Here is a 24868-nt window from a genome sequence, read left to right as displayed (position 1 = left end):
CCGGCCGGGCGCATCCCTCCGCGTCCCGTCCCGTCCTGGCCCGGCCCGGCCCCGATCCGTCCGAGCGTAAGGTACTTTGCCTTTTTATTTTGTTTGTTTTGTGTTTTTTTTTTAATAATTGCGATAGGGGCAATAACTACGTCTGCTTTGGGTTTAGCGGGGAAAAGGCGCTTAGCGCTTGGTTGCATTGCCTCCAGAGCAAAAGCAGAGCGGGTACACCTGAGCCCACGTCTGCTCCCAGGTCCCTGGACTGGCTCAAGAAACAGAGGGGCTTCTTATTTATTTATTCTTTTATTTATTAATTTATTTTTCCTCATTACCCGAGCCTCTTGCTTTCCTGCTCCTTAAGGTCACTCCTGAACTTTGCGGTTTTGAACTCTCCTGTTTTGTATTTCCTTCCCCCAACAGGCTGCCGGGGTTTTAAGGGAAAGTGCCGGGTGTCTGGAGAGTTGTCCTCACAACACGTGGCGGAGCTTTGGCTCTGCAGCAGCAGACCTCGGAGATCCCAGGATTACGTCCGAGATTGTCAAATAAATGTCAATGAATCAAACACCTGGATACAGAACAAATTGAGTGGGATGTGGGTAGAAAAACTCTGTAGGGTGTATTAAAACTCTGAATCCATAGCTACCGTTCTCAGGGATCCTGTCTCTCCTAGGTACACAGGTAAATATCCCAAGGAGCCCTATCTGCATCAAAGCTTTCTCTGGTTGCTGTGCTCAGCTGAGTATTGAAAGGGGACAACATATGCATATGCATTCCCAATAAAGGAAATTTTGTCCTTCACTGTAGCAATAGGGACACGCAGTCTGTGGGGAGATTTCCCCCATGTAGGAGAGTGGAACAGAGCTTGGCAGAGAGAAGTCATAAATAAAGGGAAAGAAGAAAAAGGGAGGACATCTAGATACAAGACAACATGTGTTTGGGAGTAGCAGTGCAAAGGAAAACCCTGACACAGCCGATTACTGTGATCATAAAAGAATGGGCAAATTCAGAAGTTTTGGGGTTTTCATTCAATGGCAAGATAAACAGAGTTGATTGCTTGGTTCTCCACTGCCCCAGGGTTATGCTTTGTAGCATAGGTGCCTGTATTTGCTTAAAGAAGTACAGGATTTATCCGAGAGTTCACTTTACCACAGTATAGATCTTTGCTCACAAAGACTGTGAGGTGAGCAAAGAATTATGCTAGACAAGTGACTGAGGAAGGAATTACCTATATTATATTTTCCGTCTCTTCAAATTGATAGCCAGTGCCCTCTCTTTGCTGAGTCTTTTTTTCCTAATCATTTCATGAGCCTTGCAAGGATGTATCCTCTAGGAAGTGCTCTGAAGAGTTCACAAAAGAGAAGGGGGAGCTTGTCCCAACCACAGAAGAAATCCTATGCCTGACACCCAGGCAATCCTCATAAGCATCCCTTCCTTTCGTGACCTGTGCAGGGTCTCCTAGACAGGAAAACTCCCCCCAGAAACAGCACACAGAAAGCTCTACTGAGCCAGCAACAACATCATACTCATGCTTGCTGCTGCTTTCTGATTCAATTAGTGCTTTCATTCATTTGTGTGGATGAACTATTTCATCATAGTGGATCAGCTTCTGCAGTTGAGATTACTATTCCACATCACAGCGTTTACAGTAAACAGAGAGAAAAGAGGTGTTTCAAATTCCCACAGGCCAAGAGACTGAGGAAATCAACTCTGGATCATGTCTCTCTTGGGTTGGTGCTCAAACCTCTGGGACATTACATAAACAGGCGATGCCTCTTCCTAACTGCATTTGATAAGTTCCTAGCAGCTGGCAGTGGGCTGGAGTTGGACATCCTGACTGGAAAATGGCATCTCTGTCATCCAGAAAAGGACAACTTACAGTCTAAGAAGGGCTTAACCTTTACCCCTCTCCTTGACACCTCCAGCAGCTGCAGAGGCAGTTTTCTATTTGCTTTTGTGAATCATATCCTGAGGCACCTTGCTTTCCCTGCCCATTGCACAGAGAGTTTGAGTGCCTAACTTTTCTTCATGCATTACATAGGGTGAAGAAGTGCCTGAAGTCATAATGTGCAGCTCTCAATATCACAATATCTATATCCTTCTGTGGGCCAAGCTTTCCTTCCGTAACTCAGTGAGAACTGGACTCCTAACTTCTCTGTGGACCCATGCAAAATTACTGCAGTGCCATTAAGGTGGTACTTCTGCGAGTGGCATGGAGAAAAGGCTGATGAAGAATAGTTGTGCTATAGAATTGCTGAGGCTGGCCGGCACTTCTGGAGATCATCTAGCCCACCTCCCAGCACAGAGCAGGGTCAGCTGGAGCAGGCTCTCCAGGACCATGTCCAGTCAGGTTTTTAATATCTCCACAGATGGAGACTCCACAGTCTGGGCTATCTGGGCCAGTTCAAGCAAGGGTTTTCTCATGTTTAGAACATCTGCATATCTGGAGCGCTGCACAGTGTGAGCAGGAGAGGTCCTGTCCCATGCCAGGAGTACTTGCCCTTCTTCTTTAGGAAGGTGAGCTACAGTGAGTCAATGTTTTTTGACCAGTAGATCCCACAGCACGGGAGTCCTCTCCCAGCAGGATGGAAGTTGAGAGCCAGCATTAGTGGGAAGCAGGACAGAGAGCAGTACAGAGGTGTCCCAGGTGGATTGGGCTGCAGTGCCAAGAGCAGGGTCCTCCTGTACCCTGATGTGCTCTTGCTTCCTGCAGCACCCTGTACTGTCTGAGCACACTGTGACCTCAGTGGGCTGAGAGGCAGTTTGGACACTAGCCTCCCACTCACACTTTCTTTTCCTGCATAGGCATCCTCCTCGAGAACCTCCCGTCCAGCTGGAGTCTTCCGTTGTCCTCACCACTCCATAGCAGACATTATTCTGAGTTTAACTTCTACAATATGCAAAGCACATGGTTGTAAACGTAAAAAGCCAGGTAGACAGCAGGACAGAACCTGGCAGTTTTAGTAACTCTTAGGTATGCTGCTGACATGTCAGAAGTACCACAGGGGGGTCTAAGTGTCTTCTTAAGTTTAACTAAATCATTTGGTGAGCCCTCACTCCTTGGAAAACCAGATAGCTTCCCTGGGTGTGTTTAGCAGCTATACTTTCCTCAAAGCAGATGCAAACCTGTATATGTGAAGAAAAAAACCCATAAGAATGGAAAGAAACAGAACACTGAGCTTGGAAACTTAACCAAAGTAAGTTTATACAAGCAGCATGTAAAACACCCATCCCCAGTGAGTCAGGTCCTGGCTGTTTCCTTCATTTCCTCTAAGGCTTGGTGTGAACATCCAGCGGTAACGGTCCTTCTGAAATTCAGTCATCTCTTTTCCTGTCCCTTGTTTATAGCTTGCTATCAGCAGTTAACAGAGTCCCAGTATCATTGTGGATGAAAAGCTGGACATGAGCTGGCAATGTGCGCTTGAAGCCCAGAATTCCAACCGTTTCCTGGGCTGCATCAGAAGAAGCGTGGCTGGCAGGTTGAGGGAGATTCTGCCACTCTACTCTGCCTGGAGTACTGCGTCCAGTTCTGGAGCCCTCAGCACAGGAAAGACACGGACGTGTTGGAGCAAGCCCAGAGGACAGGCTGAGAGAGTTGGGGTTGTTCAGCCTGGAGAACAGAAGGCTCCAGGGACACCTTATTGGGGCCTTTCAGTACTTAAAAGGGGTTTATAAGAAAGATGGGGACAGACTTTTTAGCAGGGCCTGTAGCGATAGGACAAGGGGTAATGGCTTTAAACTGGAAGAGGGCAGATTTAGACTAGATATAAGGAAGAATTTTTTTACGATGAAGGAGGTGAAACACTGGAGCGGGTTGCCCAGAGAGGCTGTAGATGCCCCACCCTGGATTCAAGGTCAGGGTGGATGGGGCTCTGAGCGATCTGATCTAGTTGAAGATGTCCCTGCTTATTGCAGTGGGGGGTGGACTTGATGACCTTTAAAGGTCCCTTCCAACCCAAACCATTCTATGATGCTGTGATCCAACACTTAATTTCCACAGGCCCCTCTCCAGCACACCGAGAGAAGTGCAGACTCTCCCAGACCTCAGCTTAGATTTGGTACCACAGGTTCGGTGTTCCTGTTGGATTTGTAGATGCTAGCCCCTTGTTGAGCTACAGCAGATACTGGAGTAATAGAGGAAAAAATGTCAGATTTGCACAATTCACTCACATTTTTTGTTTTTATCTTGAATACAGCCGTATTATTGACAGGGGTTTGGGCCTGTCTTCATCTGAGAATCTGCTTCAGTGACAGTCGTGGATGCAGTTATAATGGTCAACTCCTACTGTTGTCTGGCAGAGCTGTCATATCCCAGGAGTTCAAGAGACTATGGACTTCACATAGACAAGTACTGGTTTCTGGGATCTTTCCTGAAATTTGCTCCAGCATATGTCCAAGAATAAGGGGTCATGCCAGGAAGGATTAGGAAAATACAGAACTGGGAAAGTTCTTCAAGTGATATGGCTAGAGATGCTTTCCTATGCAAAACTAGTTGTAAAACCACATTGCTGACAGGATCTCAGTTAATAACAAAAGCCCTGAGACAATAACCCATATTGTCAAAGAACACGTACATCCTGAGAAGAGCAGCCACAGACTGAAATGGGCTTCCCCAATTTCATTCTCAGGTGCTTTCTCTCCTGTGAATCCCAACTAGCCTGTGGCCAACAAGGGACCTAGACGCAACACCGTGTTTGCTCTTACAGAATAAAACCAGGGGCAAAATAACCCACTTAAATTATATATGTTTATAATCCTTATTCAACCTCATAATCTTTTTTCATACAAGAAGCAGTAAGGACTCTTTGTCCAAATGGATACCTACATATGTGCCATGGAGTGATAGCTTTATGTCATGATGTACTGGTTACTATGAAGTTCTACATTGGCAGGATGGATTAAGAATGAATGCCCCATTTAATGTGTTGTACAAATTGCTTCCAAAATAATAGCAGTGATCTTTCCTGATGTGCACATTGTGCCATTGTCCTAAATGGGTTGCTTGCTAAACCCCACTTTCTTACAGGTGCTGCCAGGAAAATTTAAACAAATGGACAAGACTTCAGACTGGCTCTCAGAGACAAAGGCTGCTGTTAGAGGCACGGGGGTAAGGGCTTGTCCAGAGAGTCCCTGCCTGTCAGCTGCATAAGGTGTCAAAAGCATATTTTTATTTGCATACACCCATTTAGCCTGACGTTCACTTGATTATAAGCTACTGCCTGTTCTAAAAGGCAAGGTGGTTCATTCTTTGTGGACTTGGACCTGGTAGAGGCTGATGGGCTCTCCCAGTCACAATCAGTTATAGCTATTTCACTGCAATCTGGACTGGTGTCAACGAGAACAACTGCTCGTACCAGGGCTTCAGAAAGGTGTTGGCGTCCTACGTGCAGATGCTGGTTTCCTTCACCTTTCCTGATTTTGGTTGAGTAGGAGCTAGGAATGGCCAGTCTCCAACAACAAAAGCAGGCAAAATAGCCTCAGATTATTATTTTTTTTTTTTTTTGCTGAGGGTGCAAATATTGTCAATGGAGCAGAAGGCAAGACAAACTACTATGAACAGCTCATAGCATTAGGTACAAACCAAAGAAAGAAGAAGAAAAAAAAATCCCCACAACATATCTCCTACACAGGATTTCGGGTGATTAGCTACAGCAAAATGCAACCCAAAACTTCACATCTATTTCCTTATATAATGTTTTAAAAGACAGAAGGAAATAGCTTAAAGCTTTGTTCAATTCACTTAAATATCCTTTTATTCAAGATTAATAAAATATGGACTTCTTGCACAAGCAAGAAGCTCCTTTGAATAAATATTGGGGGAAAAAAGGAGATATAACTAAATGGGATATATTCTCTGAAGCAGTTACCCAACGTTTAACAATATGTACTGTGGTCAAAGCGACCTGTTTCCAGTTCACCAATAGTAATTGGCAACTCAGTGACTGCATTTTCAGTGAAATAGTAAGCTTTTACACTTTTAGGAAGATTTTCCTCAGCCAAAATTGCAAAAATTACATTTGATATACCTAATGCAATATGGCATCACACTCCCTCCTTTTGAATATACAGCTTTTCAAGCCCTATTCATACCTGATTAATATACGGAGATCAATATGGAAGTGTCTCTGCAGCTAAAACCCATGAGCTTGAGATATACTTTTTTTTTCCAAAATGTAAAGCTTGAACTAGTACAGGGAAAAGATGGTTTATGACCAAGGACAGTAATGAAGGCATTCCTTGGTACTTCACACTGAATGTCTGTATAGGTGTCTTTCGCTGAGTAAGACTATTGCAGTAATTTCTGGCCTTTTGTCCACACACATCAGAAGGTCCATGGGCTACCTGAAGAGGATCCACAAAAGGTAACTAAGAAATACAAGGCAATATCCATAAACAAGGATCCTAAAAACAAAAACAGGTTGAAAAATGGTGCTACATATTATTAAGATGCCTCCAAAAGGACAAAAACACATTATGCAGAAAAAAACTTTTATATTGGGGAATGAGCAGTCAGAAAAGGAGAAAGATAGGAAAGCTTTTAATGGGCTTTGCCTCTACTTCCTCATCAAAAGTGTTAATTCCTGATAATCCAGAATATGTAACGTTGGTCTTACTATACAGAAATACCACAAACAAATTTTGAAAAATCTTAATGAAAGCTGGTTATGCAAACATTTCCAGACAGCTGCTCTTTTACACCGATTGACATAGGCAATTTCTAGCTCAGTTACAATTTTGAGGAAATGTTTGGACTTATGCTTTCTCCTTATTGAGGATGCTACATGCAAAGCATAGTCCAGTTATTGCTTGTTCCTGGCAGGTGCTTCTCACAGACTGAAGTCCTCTGTTGCAGCTCCTAGGGAGACTTTAGGAGGCAGCTCTTGGTTTCCTGCAGCACTTTCAATTTCTGTGTATGTGATTCTGAATGCTGCAAGAGGAATGCAAAAAGCTATTTTTTCCCCACATTCTTTGGTGATCTCAGATACACGTAGCCTTCAAAGATCTGCGAGAACACCTGACAACATTGTGGGCTGCAGCACAGGAGAGCAGCAGCTTGCTGAGGATATTGCAAAGTCTGCTCCAGGCAGTGATCTGCCGTGATGCCTCTGCAGCTGTCTGACTGGGATCCAGCTCTTAAGAGCCCCATCTTGAGTATTGCTTCCCCTGAACAGGAGACTAATTTGCTAACAGCTTTGTTCTTATGTGGTTTTCTTTTTTTTTTTCTTCTGGGGCTTCATCCAGAGCTTGGGCTAGATGGCTGTAATTCACAGCCTTGATACTTAAAAGTATCGTTTCCTCTCTTTACTCCTGCAGTACTCTGCAGTACTCTGTGAACTTGGCCTCTTGGGATGGAGGAAGCCAGTGGAGATCAGCATCAGCGAACAGGCAAATGGGAATTTGCTGCTGTTGTGGCCAGTCATACTTGCATGGTGGCAGCAGAGGGGCAGGGAGGGCAGCTGCTCAGAAGATACCTGCTTGAATTAGATGCAGCTAAATCCTTGCACGAACCTGAATTGGAGTCCTCATGCTGTGTCTTGGTGCAGTAAATTGTTTTCCAGCCCACTCCATACATCCATCTCACTCTTTCACATACACATGCAGATAACTGCTGGATTGGAGTCTCTAACAGCTTTGCCCTTTACCTAGACCTCACACACTGATGTTTCCACTCCTTCCTCAAGAGTGCGAAAAGGCCTAAATGGAGAAGATCAGTGACAATGTCTCTTTTCGCCTTTTCTCTTCTCCCAGCATCCTTTGAGAAGCCCAGGAGAAGGCTACTGGAACTCTTAAATACTTCCACTCCATTTGCCAAGGCAAGAACTTAAGCAGAGTCTTCCTCTGTACTTTTCTCATATATATGGGTGTTCATGGCAATAACTTAAGTTAGGGGTGTGTGTGTGACACTCAAAGTCCTCTGTAGAAAGGGTGCTGCTGACATAGAAACCAATTTGCTACCAGAACAACCAGGACACTTCATTCCTCCTTTCTGCTCTCTTCAGATTCAGGTCGGCCAGTTATCCTGTGGTCATTTCTTCAGGCTTTCTGCTCAACTGTGAGCTCTGGAAATAAATTACTGTAAGGGAAAGGTGGAATACAGACAAAGTCACACCACTGCAAGCCATCTTATCCTAGTCCAGAGCTACTCAAACAGTGAACTATAGTTAGGACCTCAGCGAAATTGAGCATGGAGACCAAAAGTGAAAGGAGAAGCACGCTGCCTTTGAGGGGCTTGCCAAATGGTCCTCTGGTCAACCTGAAAGGAGGCATCTTGCTGAGTAGAAGCTGGATACAGAAAGCACTGCACATGCACATGTGCAGGTTTTTACCCATGCAGGCATCTGCAGCACCTTAGCTTGTGCAGCGCAGGTGGGAGGATGACATTCAGAAGCCTTCCCCTCTACTCGGAACAGCAGCGCTGCCTCTGCCCCAACCCCATCCTGCCAGTCCCTGCTCATTGGGAAACCACTGTGCTAGGAAGCTACTTCTTCCTAGCTGAGATCCTCATATGATAATGTCCATCTAAGCGTTGTTGCTTGTGGTATAGGTCAGTAGTAATGACTCAGCCCAGCCCTTCACTTTCCTTCCTCTTGTTGGCTAGACACAAAATCCAGCCCACAAACAAATTACTCTGTCCTGTGCACCAATAAAGACGATTCTCTGTTAATTAACAAATTGCACACAAAAGTCCCTGTCTTGTATTAAGAGACTCTTGAATGGCTGTGAAATCAAGCACTTAAAAGTTCAGAAATTCAGAACTCTCCCTGCAATCTGGATGTACGGTTTGGGGGGTTTGTTTTGGCTTTTTTGATAGATATAATCATGCATAATAGTATAACTTCTAATGAGATAAACATAGTAATTTTTCATCTGCTTAGTTTTTGCAGGAGGTCAAACAAAGCTGAAATGTGCCTTCCTCTACGTTCAGTGTCTTTGCATAAGAGGTGTCTTTGAGGTGGAGATCTCCACACCCCTATATGTAATAACGTAGTGCCCTCTGTTGGAAAGCTGTTCCTGACGCTGTCTCCTGCTTGCGTCCAGGTGAGAGAAAAACACAAATGCCATACTGTCATACATGTTACTGTACATTGGTGTAGTCTGTACAGCGCCACACCAGCAGGTTTAAAAATTAACTTAACTTTTCCCCTCTCAGATATTTTTTGTTCAGCTCGGGCAAGCAGTTGCACTGGATTACTATTAAGGCTTTCTGTGAGAGTTTTCAAGAAAGATCTATTGTTTTATTATAGTTTCAGCTTTTAAAAAATAAAATCTTTGTGATTTTAGCCACAGAAGGAAAACGAGAGGCTCTCATTCACCTCAAGGTACACAAGCCAAGCTGGGTCCTGTCAACAGGGGGATGTGTGGGGCTGCAGACCGGCTGCTGACTCCACGTCTGTGGATGGTAGAGATCAGCTGTAGCCCAAAGAAACAGTTCCTAGTCTTTGCTCACACAAACAGGGCTTGTTGGCTAGAGGAAGCAAATCCTACTGTCTGGGATACCCTCTCCTGTAGCGCAACAGTTATTTCTCCCATTCCTGACAGCAACAGGAGAAACCAACCCCTCTCCTCTGGGCTTTGCCTGATCCCTCTTCCCTGGATACCCTGCACCATTAGAGCCAAGGTTGGCCCTTTATCTCCCACCCTGTCCTACCATCCTCAACATCCAATCCTAACCATACATCAATGAGCCATCACCCTACTCCAAAAATTGCAATGAGATTAATGCCATGGTTCTCCAAACCACCTTCACTGTATTGGCCCAGGATAACATAGCTTGTCAGGGTCTACCGGGAGGGCACAGCTGTGGTCACAGACCTCTTCTGTGGGACCAAACCCTTACTCTAACCCAACTCTCACCTACTAACTGATCCCTAATATCTGTGACCTTGTTAGGCCTTGGAAAGACATGTTCTCTTCTGGCCTGTGGTAGCAGAAGACCAAAACCCAGCTAGGCTTTCCTGAAGGCCCTAAACTGAATGTGAATCCTATAATAGCCCACAAATTTAATAATAGAAAAGTGAGCACACATTCCTGAAACCACCTCCACAACATTGGCCTGATGTACGACAGCCCCCACATCTGCCAGGGACAGCTCTTCAGAGGCCAGTTCAGGCCACACATCATCTGCAGGATCAGCTCCTAACCCAGTCCACAGATTTCATCCAACTCAAAATCCTAAAGCAATTAGTCCCTTAAAATGAGTAAGATGTTCTGCTCCACATTATTACCAGTCCTAAAACCCTCAGGTCCAGTGTTTTGACACTTCGTCTTAAGGGCGGTGGGAGGAAATATATTTTAGTCCTGCTAAATAAATACATTATTCTGGGCCACCATAGTTCCAGCATTAAAGGCAGTGCTGTGAGACCCCTTGCTAGATATAGTACACCACCTCCTTTACGTCCTTTCTTCTAACCCTATCTCTATACCAGCATTTTATATGAGGAGACAATTCCCCGTGGCCCTCACCACCACGCCTCAGTTATGGAAAATGAAACCTTTCCCATACGATGGGTTGTAAAGATTAATATTTGGTGAGTGGCCAAAGTAGACCTCTTGGATGTGAGCTTGCAGAGAAATACGAACATCCACACAGTGGTGGGGAAGTATTGTTTGTCTGGAGCTATGATACTATTGTTGGAAGGGCAGACTGAAGCAGGATTGTTTCATATGAGCAAAGGCACAGTTTTCATGAAGTAAGCTTTTGTCCTTAACTCACAAAAAGGGCCTTTTTTGTGATTCACACAGTGTGACATTTTTAGTTTTCTTTGCATTTAATTAAAAATGGGACAAACATAATACTACAAGTAAAACATGAAAGCAGAATGACCCTATAAAAACCTGTTTTTTCTACCTTAGAAAAAAACCCTCGGTACTTTACATTGGAGGCTTAGATTGTTAACTGGCTGAGGTAGGGACCACATCCTTGTCTTGTGCTCACAGTCCATTTGTCGCAGTGAGCATCTCTTCTGAATTTATCATATCCCCTGGGATGGGTGAGTTGCAGTCCCCAAAGCATCTGAGAGAATAAAGAAACAAAGACCAAAAAGTTGTTTAAAGGTTAGTTTGTCACAACTGTAAGTCAGTAGACATGAGATCTACATATCTGAATTCTTGCAAGGGACAGAAGGTGAGAGAAACAAACCCTGTTAGGTCTTGTGTAGTCTACGACCTGAAGTACAGGCTACAGCTAACAATGACTAATGCAGTGCAAATAATGATTCATAATAAGTCTAGAATATGCCATACTATTCTTTCTCAGAACAGAACAAGGATAGGTACCTTCTTTCTGTTTTGGGAAGGTGCTCCAGATGCCCAAGTTAACTACTAACCCAGCACCCAGATAGCTCTCTTACCACCCCAAAGATCCTATTTGCTGTCCTGCTGACTCCATTCACCCTGCTTCTTTGTTTACCTCTTCTCTTTCTCTCCAAGTGCTTCAAGGTTCTCTCTTCCCTCTATGTCCTCCTCCCTCATTAGTAATTCTCACAAAAACAACATAACCTCGCAAGGCCCATCATCTTAGTAGGGTACTCACATCCAACCACTGTTACCCCACTGCACTGGAGCAGTATCAGATTGTTCTCTGTAGTGTTTGGGGTTGTGCCTCATATTCATAGAATCATAGAATGGTTTGGGTTGGAAGGGGCCTTCAAGATCATCTAGTTCCAACCCCCCTGCCATGGGCAGGGACACCTCCCACTACACCAGGTTGCTCAAAGCCCCATCCAAACTGGCCTTGAACACTTCCAGGGATGAAGCATCCACAACCTCTCTGGGCAACCCATTCCAGTGTCTCACCACCCTCTTAGTGAAGAATTTCATCCTAATATCTGATCTAAATCTACCCTCTTCCAGTTTAAAGCCATTACCCCTTGTCCTATCACTACACGCCCTTGTAAAAAGTCCCCCTCCAGCTTTCTTGTAGGATTTCTTATGTTGAGGGCTCCAGAGCTGTATGCAATTATTCCAGGTGGGGTCTCACCAGAGTGGAATAGAGGGGCAGAATCACTTCCCTCGACCTGCTGGCCACACTTCTTTTGATGCAGCCCAGGGTACAGTTGGCCTTCTAGGCTGCAAGTGGACATTGCCAGCTCACATTGAGCTTCTCATCCACCAACACCCCCGAATCCTTCTCTTCAAGGCTGCTTTCAATCCATCCTCCACCCAGCCTGTATTTGTGCTTGGGATTGCCCCAACCCACATGCAGAACCTTGCATTTGACCTTGTTGGACTTCATGATGTTTGCATGCGCCCACCTCTCAAGCCTGTCCCTCTGGATGGCATCCCTTCCCCCCAGTGTATCGACTGCACCACAGACCTTGGTGTTTTTGGGAAACTTGCTGAGGGTGCACTCAATCCCACTGTCCATGTCGTCAACGAAGATGTTAAAAAGCACTGGTCCCACCACTGACCCCTGAGGAATGCCATTCATCACTGGTCTCCACTTGGACATTGACCCATTAACCACAACTCTTTGAGTGTCACCATCCAGCCAATTCCTTATCCATTGAGTGTTCCACCCACCAAAGCCACGTCTCTGCAATTTGAGACAAGGATGTCATGCGGGACTTAACTGCAAGACTCCCAACAGTAGCTTGAATATCTTTATCCCATCTCTGGTGCCGGAGTCAATGCCTGCCCTGCAGGACTCACGGTGACCATGCGCCACTCAGGTGTTGATTTCTTGCTGAGGTGGATTCACTGATGCTGAGTAAGGGATGAATCCTGGCTCCAGCTCTTCCCACAAGGAGCGCAGAGATAAGGCTTCTCTCCAGTGTGAACCAGCTGATGTTGAGTCAGGTCAGAATTCCCTTCAAAACTCTTTCCACAGTCACAGCACCTGAGGGGTTTCTCTCCCATCTGGGCTCTCTGTTGGTGAATGTCAAGGTTAAAATGTGTTCATTTTCATATGAATTTTTAGATGGCAGGTCTCCTTATTTTCAGCTGGGGTAATGTCATCATCAGCTGGAACAGAGGGGGGAAAAATTACTCAGATATGGTTATTCTCCCAAACACTACATAAAGAAGAGCATTTATGAGATTGAATGCCATGAACCAATTCTTCAGGTGAAAGGTTCTGGGGTCAAGAGCTTGCAGTCTGGAATTCACGGGTTCTCATCTTCCATCTGCCACCAGTTCTCTTATCGTCTTCATCATTATATCTGTTTTATATAGTACCTTTTATCACCAGGTGCATGCCACAGTTATACAAGTAGAAAAAACTGAGATGAGGAAGAAGGTGATGGTTGAAGAGACTTGCACAAAGTAGCCCATCATGCCAGAAGCAAAGATAAGAACTGGACACATACTTCCAGAGTCCTTGATCAGATGCTTGCTTCTTTCTAGGCTGGTATGTTCGTCCTAAAACAATGACAAATTTTAGTCTCCGGTCTATTTTGCAAAGGCGTGATGTCCTCAGTAGATAGTATCTGTACGTGACTTTGAACACTCAAAGTTCTCTTTCAGTGCTAATGAAATAAGCTGCCTCAAATGACTCTAGGTAGTGTATCCAGTTTGTGGATATGCTATCCCTGAAGTTCAGAGGTACCAGAGTTGACTCAGAAGGCCCATCTTGTCTTGATAGGAATTATGAGTAGGAATATGTCTAAACTCTTTCAGAGTCAGCTTGGGTCTGGAAGCACATGGTGGAAAGCCCAAGCTAATGTGCCCTGATGGAACCAAAAGTTTTGGGAATGACTGCAGAGGCACCTGAATGGCTTGTCACAGAGTCAGGTCAGACCCAGGAAGGCTTATAAGCTGTGGCTCAGCATCGTCACTGCTGACTCTGTGCTGATCCTGGGGGTGGAGCCTTGCAGTGCAACCTGCACCACACTACCCAGATTTCCCGTCTCCTGAAGAACCTTTTATCTTGTGTACCCAACAGATGTGGGCTACCTGTGTTTTCATGTAGCACTGTGCCTGAGCTCACAAGCTATGTGGATATCAGAGCACTGGTAAGACAAGCGTCTCACCGAATCACCCAGATCACTATGAGCCAGAGCCACTAAGCTCTACGAAGCCTGTTTAGTCATTCCAGTGTCACTGCAGTATATTTCCCAGCAGAGGAAATGGTTTGGCAGTGTCAGGGTAGTTTACATTTCTCTGCATGAGATGGACTGAGAAATACCTCCTAATATTGTCCAGGGACTGCCTGCAAGCTGCCCAGTCAGCACATAGCCCTAACTAGCTGTGCCGTTACCATTAGCTGGTTGGCTGGACAAACTTATTGGAGCCATTGGTAGTAGGACCGTTTGGTGTTAAAGACCGGACTGAACTCAGCATCTGGTTAGATTATTAACATTAGACACCCATGCGGTATCCCAAGAAAATCTTGCTAACTGTGTGTCCTTTAGGTAGTGGAGTTACGGCGTGCTGATGGTTTTAATATACCCTTATGGGCTGGAAAGGTCTGCATGCGTCAATATACTCTATATGTTGGGAGTGTTCTGCTCTATGGTGGGTCTCAAAAGAACCATACAATCTGGTTTTTTACAGTGTCTGAGGTGTTTTATGGCCTCATAACCTCAGATGGTGGAGAGGTGACTGTATAATCTTGCTGTGGGATTGGCCCAGCCTGCAAGCATTTCAATAGGAATAAAAGTGCACCAAAGAACATAGAAGTGGCCAGCGCTTCTCTGCAGGACACAACCCTGCAGGTTGCTATGTGGGAGTAGGAGATAACAGTGGAAAAAGGCTGGTAGCAAGAAGGAGGTGTGATGGGGTAATGTGTATGAAGGAAATAGTGCTAAAATATTTTGCCAGCATTTTCCAGCTCAAGAACTGCAAGGCAATTTCTTTGAGAGGAAAGATTAAAGATTGCTATCCATTTTTGTATGTAACGATATTTTGAATTTAAATGCTTGTATTTGTAGTAGTAAAATTAGTATTTGTAAAACTATAGTTTTTTTACCTAAATGCTGAACTTGTTTATTTATCACCCATACATTTAACAACCCATATGATGTGTATGGATTTTTTTATTTATTTTTTTTATTAATTATTTTATTATTTTTTAAAAGGTTAGATGGACGTATACTTTCCAAAGGCTGAGACACAGCACCGTGGTCCATCCTCCACTGAGAGAGCATGATGATGCTTGCGTAATGTTTTACAGCTTCCAGGGAAGTGGGTTTCACAACCTCCCTGAGTAATCTATTCCAGCGCTGCCTTACTCAGAGAAAGTTTTTGCCATATCTAGCCTTTTTATTTTTTTCCTTTCTTCTTTTCTTTCCTGAAAATTAAACCGATTAGATCTTATCTTTGTCCTTCCAGCAAGGTAATCGCTGCCTTTCTTAATAACAACCTCTCCTGCACTGCAACCATATTATCATGTCCTGCCCTACTCCCAGCCTTCTCCTCTAGACTCAACAAACCCAGTTCCCCTGCTTCTCCACAGAGGCTGTTTTCCAAACCTCTTATCGCTGCAGATGTGCTCCCGTCCCCCTGCTCCCTGCCGGGACCAGCTGGGCTGCTTCCTGTCCCCCTGTGGTGGCTCCTCACTTCTCTCCAGCCACGTGCTGCCGCCCCGCAGCCCCACAGCCCTGGCAACCCCTTCTCCAGCCCCGGGGGCTCGCCCGCGGTGGGGCTTGGCTGGGATGCTTGCCGGGGCCCAGCGAGGGTGCTGTGTGGGGGCGGGGGCCCTGTTGGGCCAGGTGCTGGCAGCACGGGTGCCAGGCCCCCGGGCTCTGCCAAGCGCAGGAACCGGCATGTGCAGTTCACTCCTCTTACCTCCCAGCCCTGTCAGGAAACCAGCGTCCTTGCTTTCTGGGGTTTGTACTGAATACCCAGGTTCAGGAAAATCACCAACTCTCTCCTCAGGTGCCCTCAGGTCATAGAATCACAGAATGGTTTGTGTGGGAAGGGGTCTTCAGAGATCATCTAGTCCAACCCCCCTGCCATGGGCAGGGACACCTCCCACTAGACCAGGTTGCTCAAAGCCCCATCCAGCCTGACCTTGAACACTTCCAGGGATGGGGCATCCACAACCTCTCTGGGCAACCTGTTCCAGTGTCTCACCACCCTCATTGTAAAAACTTTATTCCTTATATCCAATCTAAATCTACCCTCTTTCAGTTAGAAACTGTTGCCCTTTGTACTGTCACTACAGGCCCTGGCAAAAACTCTCACTCCATCTTTCTTATAAGCCCCTTCTACATACCGAAAGGACCCAATAAGGTCTCCCCGAAGCCTTCTCTTCTCCATGCTGAACAACCCCAAGTCTCTCAGCCTTTCTTCATAGGAGAAGTTAATTATTTTCTGATGATCTGCTTTGGAAATTTTATTATGAGGCAGATATCCCCACATTCTAAGGGATGCAAGCATTTCAGGAACTCCTAGAGAGGAAGGGCTGCTGAAAAACAGCTTTATGTCCTTTCCGTCATTTTAGAAGCACCAGCTTTCAGGCTCAGTTGGAGATATCTAGCCTCCCAGTTTGGCTCTTGACAGTCCTTGTATCAGCTACTTCAATGGCCAGTGGTGAAAATCCTGGTCATGTGCAGAACCAAATCCTTCCAGTCTAAAGACCCCAAACAGTATATGGTTATCTCATTATTACCAGTATTCCACAGAATCACAGAATGGTCAGGGTTGGAAGGGACCTCTGGAGATCATCTAGTCCAACCCCCCTGCCAGAGCAGGGTCACCTACAACAGGTTGCACAGGACGGCATCCAGGAGGGTTTTGAATATCTCCAGTGAGGGAAACCCCACAACTTCTCTGGGCAGCCTGTGCCCATTAATACTTTATCATGAAAGTGGCACATTCTGCTGTTGGTTATTTCAGCCTGAAGAAAATAAGCTTATTAGTGCTCCCTCTTCTCAGCAAAATCCTTCCCTTTTCCCCCAAAATTATCCTTATGTCCCTCCCACATTCCCAACAGATTCAGTGTCCCTAAACCAAACGTTTGGACCTGCTGCCTGGACAAGGTATTACATAAACTGCCAAACAACATGGATTGTTGTCTCTCCCTGCTGATCCTCCCATGGGGGTGCAAGTAAGAGCTCTCTGCTGTACCCAGCCACTGATCTCTGGCTATGGGAGAATGCTTATCTTTGATTCCTCTACATGCATGTTAAATTTCATTGAAATGACCAGTTGTTTCCTAAGTGACAAATGGGGGGCTGGCTGTGCAATAAAAAAGCCCTTGTTCCTCAAAAAACTACAGAAAACAACTCCATGAGCCTGTAAAAAGTATATCATGAAATTGATCCCCAAATCCGAAAATACGTATTTTAATAAAGATCAAATGGGGCTTTTGAACTGTCTTTTGACTTTGAAAGTTCTGTCTCATTACGAATATATCTAAGTGGAAAGAAAATTTAGGATGGGCAGACTGACCCTGTATTCACACGGGAGAGGGTGTAGGAAAACACCTTTTAATTCTCTTTTCCCACTTCACCCAAAACCACTTGGTTCTGGAGGGGAGGGGTGGGACAACAGAGCTCTGCCCACTTGCTGCAGCAGCTCTCTTTGAATGCTTTTCTTAAGAAAGCTGCCCTTTTCGGCAGGCAAGCAACCAAAGGCACCAGGCAGAGCTTTTGCTCCCTGTCCATCAAGGGCCTGCTTCTGTGGCGTAGTTCCTGCAAAAACTGGGGTGCATTTGAGGCAGGCAGTCTGGGTTGCAGACTGGGGCTGGTGTTTGGCCATGTATCAATAGCCGCAATATGGGTGTCTCTATCTGAGTTATAGTCCGGGCTCCCTTCATAGTCACTGGAGAGAAATAGACAGTTAGGTGCTGATTCACCTGACCTATTTTAGATGTCTACCTTAGGAATAGGTGAATCATACCCTAGAAATGCTTCTTGAATATTTGGATAAGGGGCTTTTCTTGTTTTGTTCGATGATTTATTCTCAGTTTGTGATATGCAAGATTTCTTGTTTTTAAGTAATACTTTTTAATTCTTTTCATTTTTAATACAGAATAAATCTTTGCTCAAGATGAAGATGTACTGATAAGACATCTTGCTCTGAGAGTTGGGGTTTCAAAAAATCAGCAGTTTCTTCCTGTGATTTTGTAGTTTGTCTTCCAAAAGGTACGTCTGGAATAGAAATGATAAAGTATTAAGACCAAAGAAGAGAGAAGCCCAGAGGGAAAAAAGATGAGCAAGTCAGAATCTGAAACAACATAGTCAGGAAACACAGATGATGTGGTTTCTGTAAAAAGCTTGTTTGTTCAGTTAGAGGGGAAGGGAGTTTGTGTATGCATAGCTGCAGCTTAATTAACTGTAGGAATCACTGTGTATATACAAAAAGGCAGATTAATTTATTGGATACTATATACCATATTATTATATTGGATATTATATAATATAGGGATATACTATTAGATTTTATATGTGTGTGTGTGTGCAAGTGTGTGCATACTGTTGCAGACTCTAAATCTATGTGCATAAGGTGGCAGAGGAGCTTGATAGAGAAGGATCTGTGTATGGAAAGTGGAAAGTGGTAGAATAAATCATTTTTTTATTACATCCAACGATCCAGCTAGATCTGCATTTTTTTAAAGTTGCATTTCTAACCCTTCAGTATAGATAAGAAACACTTGAAGATGGGACCTAGCTTCAGAAATGGTCCTCTAATGTAAAGATATCTGTCTGTAAAAGTTAAGGACGATTTTTTTCAGTTGTCTTAATTTTCCCTCTGGAACCATTCTGTGCCAGGGCAGCATGTGCAACAGGAGCTTGGCAGCTCCTCTGTTTTGAAATACCTATGTAGGGATTCTGTGCCATTGCTCCTGTCCCTCTGAAGGTGTCAGGAGTTTGGTGTTGCTTTCCGTGTTGCTTTTTCTTCCTTCTTGCTTCTTCAATCAGCATAGGATCATGCAAGGGGAAATATGAGAAGCAGTTTAAAGTGGTGGGACATCAGCCTGAGCTCCAATTCATGTTCCTATGTAAACATGGGTGTCTCCCAGCCATAGGCCAGGTTTAGAGGTTCTTCATCAGAGACATTTTATTCTCTCTATTGTGTTTGCTTTCCCTCCCATTGAGCCCCTGTCAAGAGCTACTGATGAGCTGCATTCATTGTTCTTTTTTATAAGTGTTTGTTTGAAAGCTGTATTTTAAAGTATACGTCATATAAAATGTGGTTGTATAAAATGTGTTTATAAACTTTACTTATGAAAAGGGTTATAGACTGAGGTATAAAAGACATTTCGCTGGGCAGAAGACAGAACTTCATTTACAATGGATAAATTGTTGTTATTCAAACTAAGCAGCACGCAAGCTATCCATGGAATGGCATTCATCTTTAATAAATATTTTACATAATACATACAAGTTATTCGTGGAATGGCATTCATTTTTAATAAATGTTTTATGTTATGCTGACCACTTGGGACTCTCAGGAATTTAAGATTTGGTACCAGCATGGTCTCACATCTTTTTTTCCTTGCTTTTGATCTCAGTGCTGTGAAAGTAGTTGTGGGGTTTTTCCAGTTTCAGCCTCCCTGAACATTTCCAGTGTATTGGCAGACTGCTTTATAGTACATGCAAGCTTATTAGTAGATCTTTGCTTTTCTTTGTGAACTTGCATAGACTCCTTAGTGCTAGTTTTCACACACACACACACACACAACACACCCAATGGTCAAAGGCTCATAAATTGAACATTTGCAGTGTATTTGTGATGACTTCTATTTTGGGGGGTACGCAACGCTATTTTAAAACATAATATAACTGGGGCTGCTTTCCTTGTTGCAGTTCCTGCTGGCAAATCATCCTGGTCTCAAACATTAACCTTTGGGAAAAGTGAGTGTCAGAAGCCTGGTTATGAAGCCATGGGGCCATTTATCAGCTGCAGTAACACTTAGGTTTTGCTGGAGGTAGGTATGGGGCACAGCAAGCTTTAGCCAGGAAGAGCAGATGATGTTTTGCATACTGAGTCTACTGGTATTAAATGTGCTTTTTACAATTGTTTACAGTGAAATTCATTGTAAGAATGAATCAGACATTTGTATTTAATCTGAACTAGAGTTGTGAAACTTCAAATGACTATGCAGGAGATGATAGGTTGCTGTGATGACGTGTATCGTCCAGAGCTATGTAGCTCTTCTAGGCAAAATATGTCCTTGTGGTTGTGCCTTTTCCTGTATTTCTTCTTGCTTATGTAGAAAACCTATATGTGTAATAATTTGAAAAAATTAAAGGCTTTTAAAATTTCTTAAATAAAATTATTTAATTATAAATAAATGCCTCAGTGTAAATATACATATTTGATTATGATACCTATTACTATAAATATAAATGTATAAATGTGTAATTAGAAGCCAATGTAATAGTCCATTCTCAAATGTTTTATTTCTGCAAGGGGAAGGAGTATGCTGAACTGAGTTTTGTGGTGGCTGACTTTACAGTAGTATTATGTGCAACATTTTTGGTTTATACTGCAGAGCAGGGGCAGGAACACTTTCTTCTATTTTTAATTTTGTGTCTTATTTGATATGGATAATTCACAGTGGTTTCTCCTGTATTTTTCTCAGTTGACCGTACATAATGCAGTCAAGTAATGAAATATGTGTATTATGGTGGGACGAAGCTTTTGCAGCATGAAATAGATCATCAGTATTTAAGCTCTAACCTCTAGGTTTGATGAAAATATTTTTAGATCAAGTGTAAAATACAAAGGTGAGCTTTCACTCCTTCTACTGTCAACTTTATAATTACAATGTTTTTGAAGTATTTGTTCTTAAGGATTTCTTGCTTTCAGAAGAAGTTGATATGCTATTTGTTTGCAAAGGAAAATTTGAGATTTACAGCTAAAATGGACATTTATGTGGAAGGGCATTTTTTCCCTGTTGTATCTGTTTATTATTTGGTTTAGATAGGATTGCTTTATCTAAATCTTGTACATGAATATTAACTACTCAATAATCCTAGTAGAGAAAGCATTGGCAGAGGAATTTAGACTCAGTTCGTCAGCTCAGAATAAAGTATTATAAAGATTCCACATTGGGTCTGTTTTAAATGAAATTACTTCTTATCCTATAGAGCTTCCCAGACAGTTTTCTTCCCTTTCTATTTAATTTTTTGCTGTTGTTTCGGGGTTTTTTTATCCCTTTTTGTTTGTCAACCCTGGATGCAATTCTGAGATCAAAAAAGCCAGTATTTGCACAGCTTTTTGATTTCTTGGGACAAACTCTAAATATGTAAGCAGTGGCTTTGTCCACAGTTTCAGAGATTGGACTTTGCTGCTGCAGTCATGATCATAATAAAGGAAGGAAAACAGACCCAAATGCACTATGCAAACTAAGATGGTTTACAGTTGGATTTGATCATCTTAAAGGTCTTTTCCAACCTAAATGATTCTATGATTCTGTTACTGGTTGGGGTTTTTTTGAGGGGGGGGTGTCCCCCTTTGTTTTAAAATATCAAATGCTCCCCACTACAGCTCTGCTTTTCCATTACCTGTTGGAATTGGAGTGGTAATCTAAACCTGGCAGAATGTTAAATTTCCCCTGCCAGGCGCCAGACGATGCTCCTCCAGCTTTTGATCTGTGCAATACTGGAAAAGGCCACAGGAGGGGTATTACAGCAAGGCCTCTGAGACGCTTCATCAGAAAGCTGTGTAGTACTGATGGCTGACACTGGGTTTGAAAGAGCCTAGGTAAAAGTCCATACGCAACTCTAGCTAACCCATTAGACTATAATTTTGTTATACGAGGACTTAATTAGGTCCCCTGTAATAATTCCAAAACACTCATGAACGGCTAGAGAATAACCCCCTGCAGTCATTAGAAGCCACAAAATACCTGTATGAGTCAAAATCCCTACCCAAAGAAGGGAAAACTCTTCATCTACAACTCATTTCTCAATGATTTCACATGAATGTGAAACCACTCAGTTGACCTTGGTGATCTCTGACAAAAGCCACTGATCTCTGCAGTTTCTCTTAGACTAAGAAAGTAGGTGCTGCAGCTGATGGGAGGGTCTCTGCTAGAAGATGACAGGCTGTTGGAAAAGACGGTGAGCAGAACACTGCACACACACCAGCACAGTAAGGAACAACGCTAGCTGCCACGTATTTCTGGCACCAGCCAATCTTTTTTTTTTTTTGTTGCTGGAAGAACAGATACAGCCTTAGGCTAGGAAGGTATGTATTAGGTGTGACTCCTAATCATGATACTGTTAAAATCTACTTTATCTTTATTTTAAATTTTTTAAAATTTTAAAATTTAATTTTAAATTGATAGGATAAATCAAGAGTTAAAACAAAATGCGGTTTTATTAGACTCAGTGCATTACCTGGGAAAACATGCAGGATTCAGCCAGCCTGCTTTCTCCTGCAGATGATAAACTTGAACCTATGGATCCTCCTTTGTGGCTTTAACAGCACCTGAATGTTTCTAGCTCTCCATGCAGGTGAATGAACATACATAATTTCTTTCACTGGCCTGAAAGTAATTCTGAGCTAGTTTACCCATGTCAGTCAGCCAACCTGGTTTCTTGGGGACCATTTTTCCCTCCTTTCTTTTCAGTATGTGTCACAGGTGCTGTGGCTCCATGTACAAATTCTTATGCAGTTTAAGAGGTTCCCTTTTCCAGTTTCACTTGAGTCACTCCTTCACCTGAGGTGCATGTGCTGCTATACTGTACTCCAAAATGAGGCAGATGCTTTAATCCAATCTGCATGTCGAACTCTCAAAGGGAAGCTAACAGTCATGTTTAAAAACCAGGCAAATTATTGCTAAAGGAAGAAGGAAAGTAATTTCAGTTTCTCCTTTGGGCTGAGGTCTTACCTTTATTTTGGCTCTTATTATGTTTGATTTTTAATTAAACTTGTAGATAGGTCATGTTCTTGAAAAAACAGTATCAAATTAAGTTTCCTATATTTGTAAGAAATTTACCCTAAACTGTGTTTTTCCCTGGGAAACTACCAGAACAGCAATCCCTCCCATCACTGTCTCTTCCTCTTTTCTATGCCCCTGGGATGCCCTGTCCTGCCGCAGCTCTGGTTGCTCCCCCTCTGCTGTCTCCTTAGCCAAGCCTGTACAAGAGGAGGAACTTGCTTTTCCTGCTTGAGATGGTCTTCCTTGCCAGGGAGGCCTGGATTCTGCTGTTTCGTTCTGCTGCCTGCTCTGCGGCTGGGACAGGAGGCTGCAAGGGACAAATGTCCAGGCACGGGACTTTCCACAGGCTGGAAAAACTACAGGCAGGTAAGGAACCCTAGCTGCTGCTGCTGCAGCAGACTTGTTTAGGCTCCTTGCATTCAGCTTCCCTTGATTCATCGAGAAAGGTGCAGCTAAACAAGGCACAAGGCTGTCGTCATTCAGTGGCACAGACTTGTGAAGTTCCCTAGGCCTTGTTTCTTGCATAAGGAGTAAGACAGGTGGCTGTAGAGAAGTTTAAATAATTGCTGCTGGGCATTTAAAGCAGTCATTCATGATTGCACTTTCCCGTTTGGTTCCAGTGATGACTAAACTTGTCTAAGCCTCTCCTTCCCTTCCCTTCCCTCAAACATTTTCCCCCTGTCATACTGGCACAGCTGTTTGTGTGTCTGTACAGTGGATTGGATCAGGATCTGATCCGGCTAAAAATAGCTGAGGGTAGAGTGGGGAACTATTACTCTTCAGCCACTGGAACTTTCCAACCTGCGTCATGATGCAGTTGCACACACAGCTGCACTGGCACAGCGAGCAGAGCATGGGAGTAAATGACCATGAGGACACAGAGAGGAAGGGATGAGGGACACTCATGCTGCTTTTGAAAGAAAAGCAGATGGAACCATAGCTTCAGTGGGATCAGCGGGGTAGTACAAACCTAGCAGCTCCACTCCTCAAAGGTCTTTTAGCAAGAGATGAGCACTGATTCCAGCTGTGTAATGTACATTTGGAAAAGATTCACAGGCTGGTCCTCCTCTGGAAATATTCCTTGTGTGTGAAAATAGGTACATTTCTGTTTAATGCCCTTGTTCTGCTTTCTCTTAGTTCATTGCTGCTCCCCCAGAGCTGCCATTTCATGAAGTGGACTGCATGGCGAGAATACTAACTTAAGGAACCGCTGAGCTCTTTGGATGTTTGTTACCACCCGCCCCAGACTGCAATTTTCCCTCACTTGTGCCAACCCTGCTGTTTGTGGATCTGTGCTGACCGCTGTATCAGGGAAGCAATCCAAGTTAAAAATAACCTAGTGGGTGGCTGGGGATGGCAAGAGCCTCAGCCATCCGATGTAATCTGCTGTCACAAGTCAGCAAGAGCTGTTTGCAATAGCAGCAAGTCATGAAAGCCGTCTTGGAGATACCTATTTGCTACAAGAAATACAAACTTCTCAGCCAGTTGAAGGAGCTTTGTGAATGAGGAGGCAAGAATCCTTCGCCCGTGCTCATAAGGGACAAGAGAGCAAACCTTACTGTGCACAGATACCAGCACAAAACTGTTCTTCATGCAAGCTTTACTTTAGCAGTCCTACACATAACGGTTTTGCAACAAAAGCCAATGGCAGTGTACACTACTCAGCTGATGTATGTTGTTTATTCTGCGGATTAAGGAGAAAGTTACCATGATTTTTAAGTGCTGGAAGGGTCCTGCAGATATGGAGGCTGTGCTAGCACCACGCAAGAGAATAGAAGAGTATTCTTCACAAACATGAATCTAATAGCTTCATGGTACAGAGTGAAGCACCAATTTGTGTATTCCAGAAGAACACCTCTTCTCAATGCTAGAAAAACAATACCACCACTGTGATGCACCAGCACTAACCTACATGATCACAGCAGCAGTGACATGATTTTCACCTACTCATAGGCTCGGAGGGGAGCATCTGTAATTATTCATTTTCTCTTGCATTCCAAGACATATCTGGGTTTCTTCTGGCTTCTCTCTTCAGTTCATGATTCATGCCTCCTGGGATGACTATTTTTAAATACCAGTCATTTCCTTTTTCTCCCCCTCCTA

At 43.8% G+C, this 24868-nt stretch overlaps 2 protein-coding genes across 2 annotated transcripts in view; both read right to left on the bottom strand.

The window, feature by feature from the left end:
* The window catches only part of ARHGEF5 (Rho guanine nucleotide exchange factor (GEF) 5), a 48251-nt gene extending 35899 nt beyond the window's left edge, over window positions 1–12352 (bottom strand). Inside the window, exon 1 of the mRNA XM_009887455.1 lies at window positions 12302–12352. Within this exon, the coding sequence (XP_009885757.1) occupies window positions 12302–12352 (51 nt within the window). The remainder of the gene's footprint in view (window positions 1–12301) is intronic.
* Window positions 12353–12681: 329 nt separating this feature from the next.
* LOC104288628 (zinc finger protein 501-like) overlaps window positions 12682–24868 on the bottom strand; it is a 30802-nt gene continuing 18615 nt past the window's right edge. The window contains exon 4 of the mRNA XM_009887454.1: window positions 12682–12768. Coding sequence (XP_009885756.1) covers window positions 12682–12768 — 87 coding nt within the window. The remainder of the gene's footprint in view (window positions 12769–24868) is intronic.

The sequence above is a fragment of the Charadrius vociferus genome, unplaced genomic scaffold (assembly GCF_000708025.1).
Source record: "Charadrius vociferus isolate BGI_N301 unplaced genomic scaffold, ASM70802v2 scaffold116, whole genome shotgun sequence".
Lineage (NCBI taxonomy): Eukaryota > Metazoa > Chordata > Aves > Charadriiformes > Charadriidae > Charadrius > Charadrius vociferus.
Note: the sequence above shows the minus strand (reverse complement) of the source record. Positions and strands in the feature narration are given on the sequence as shown.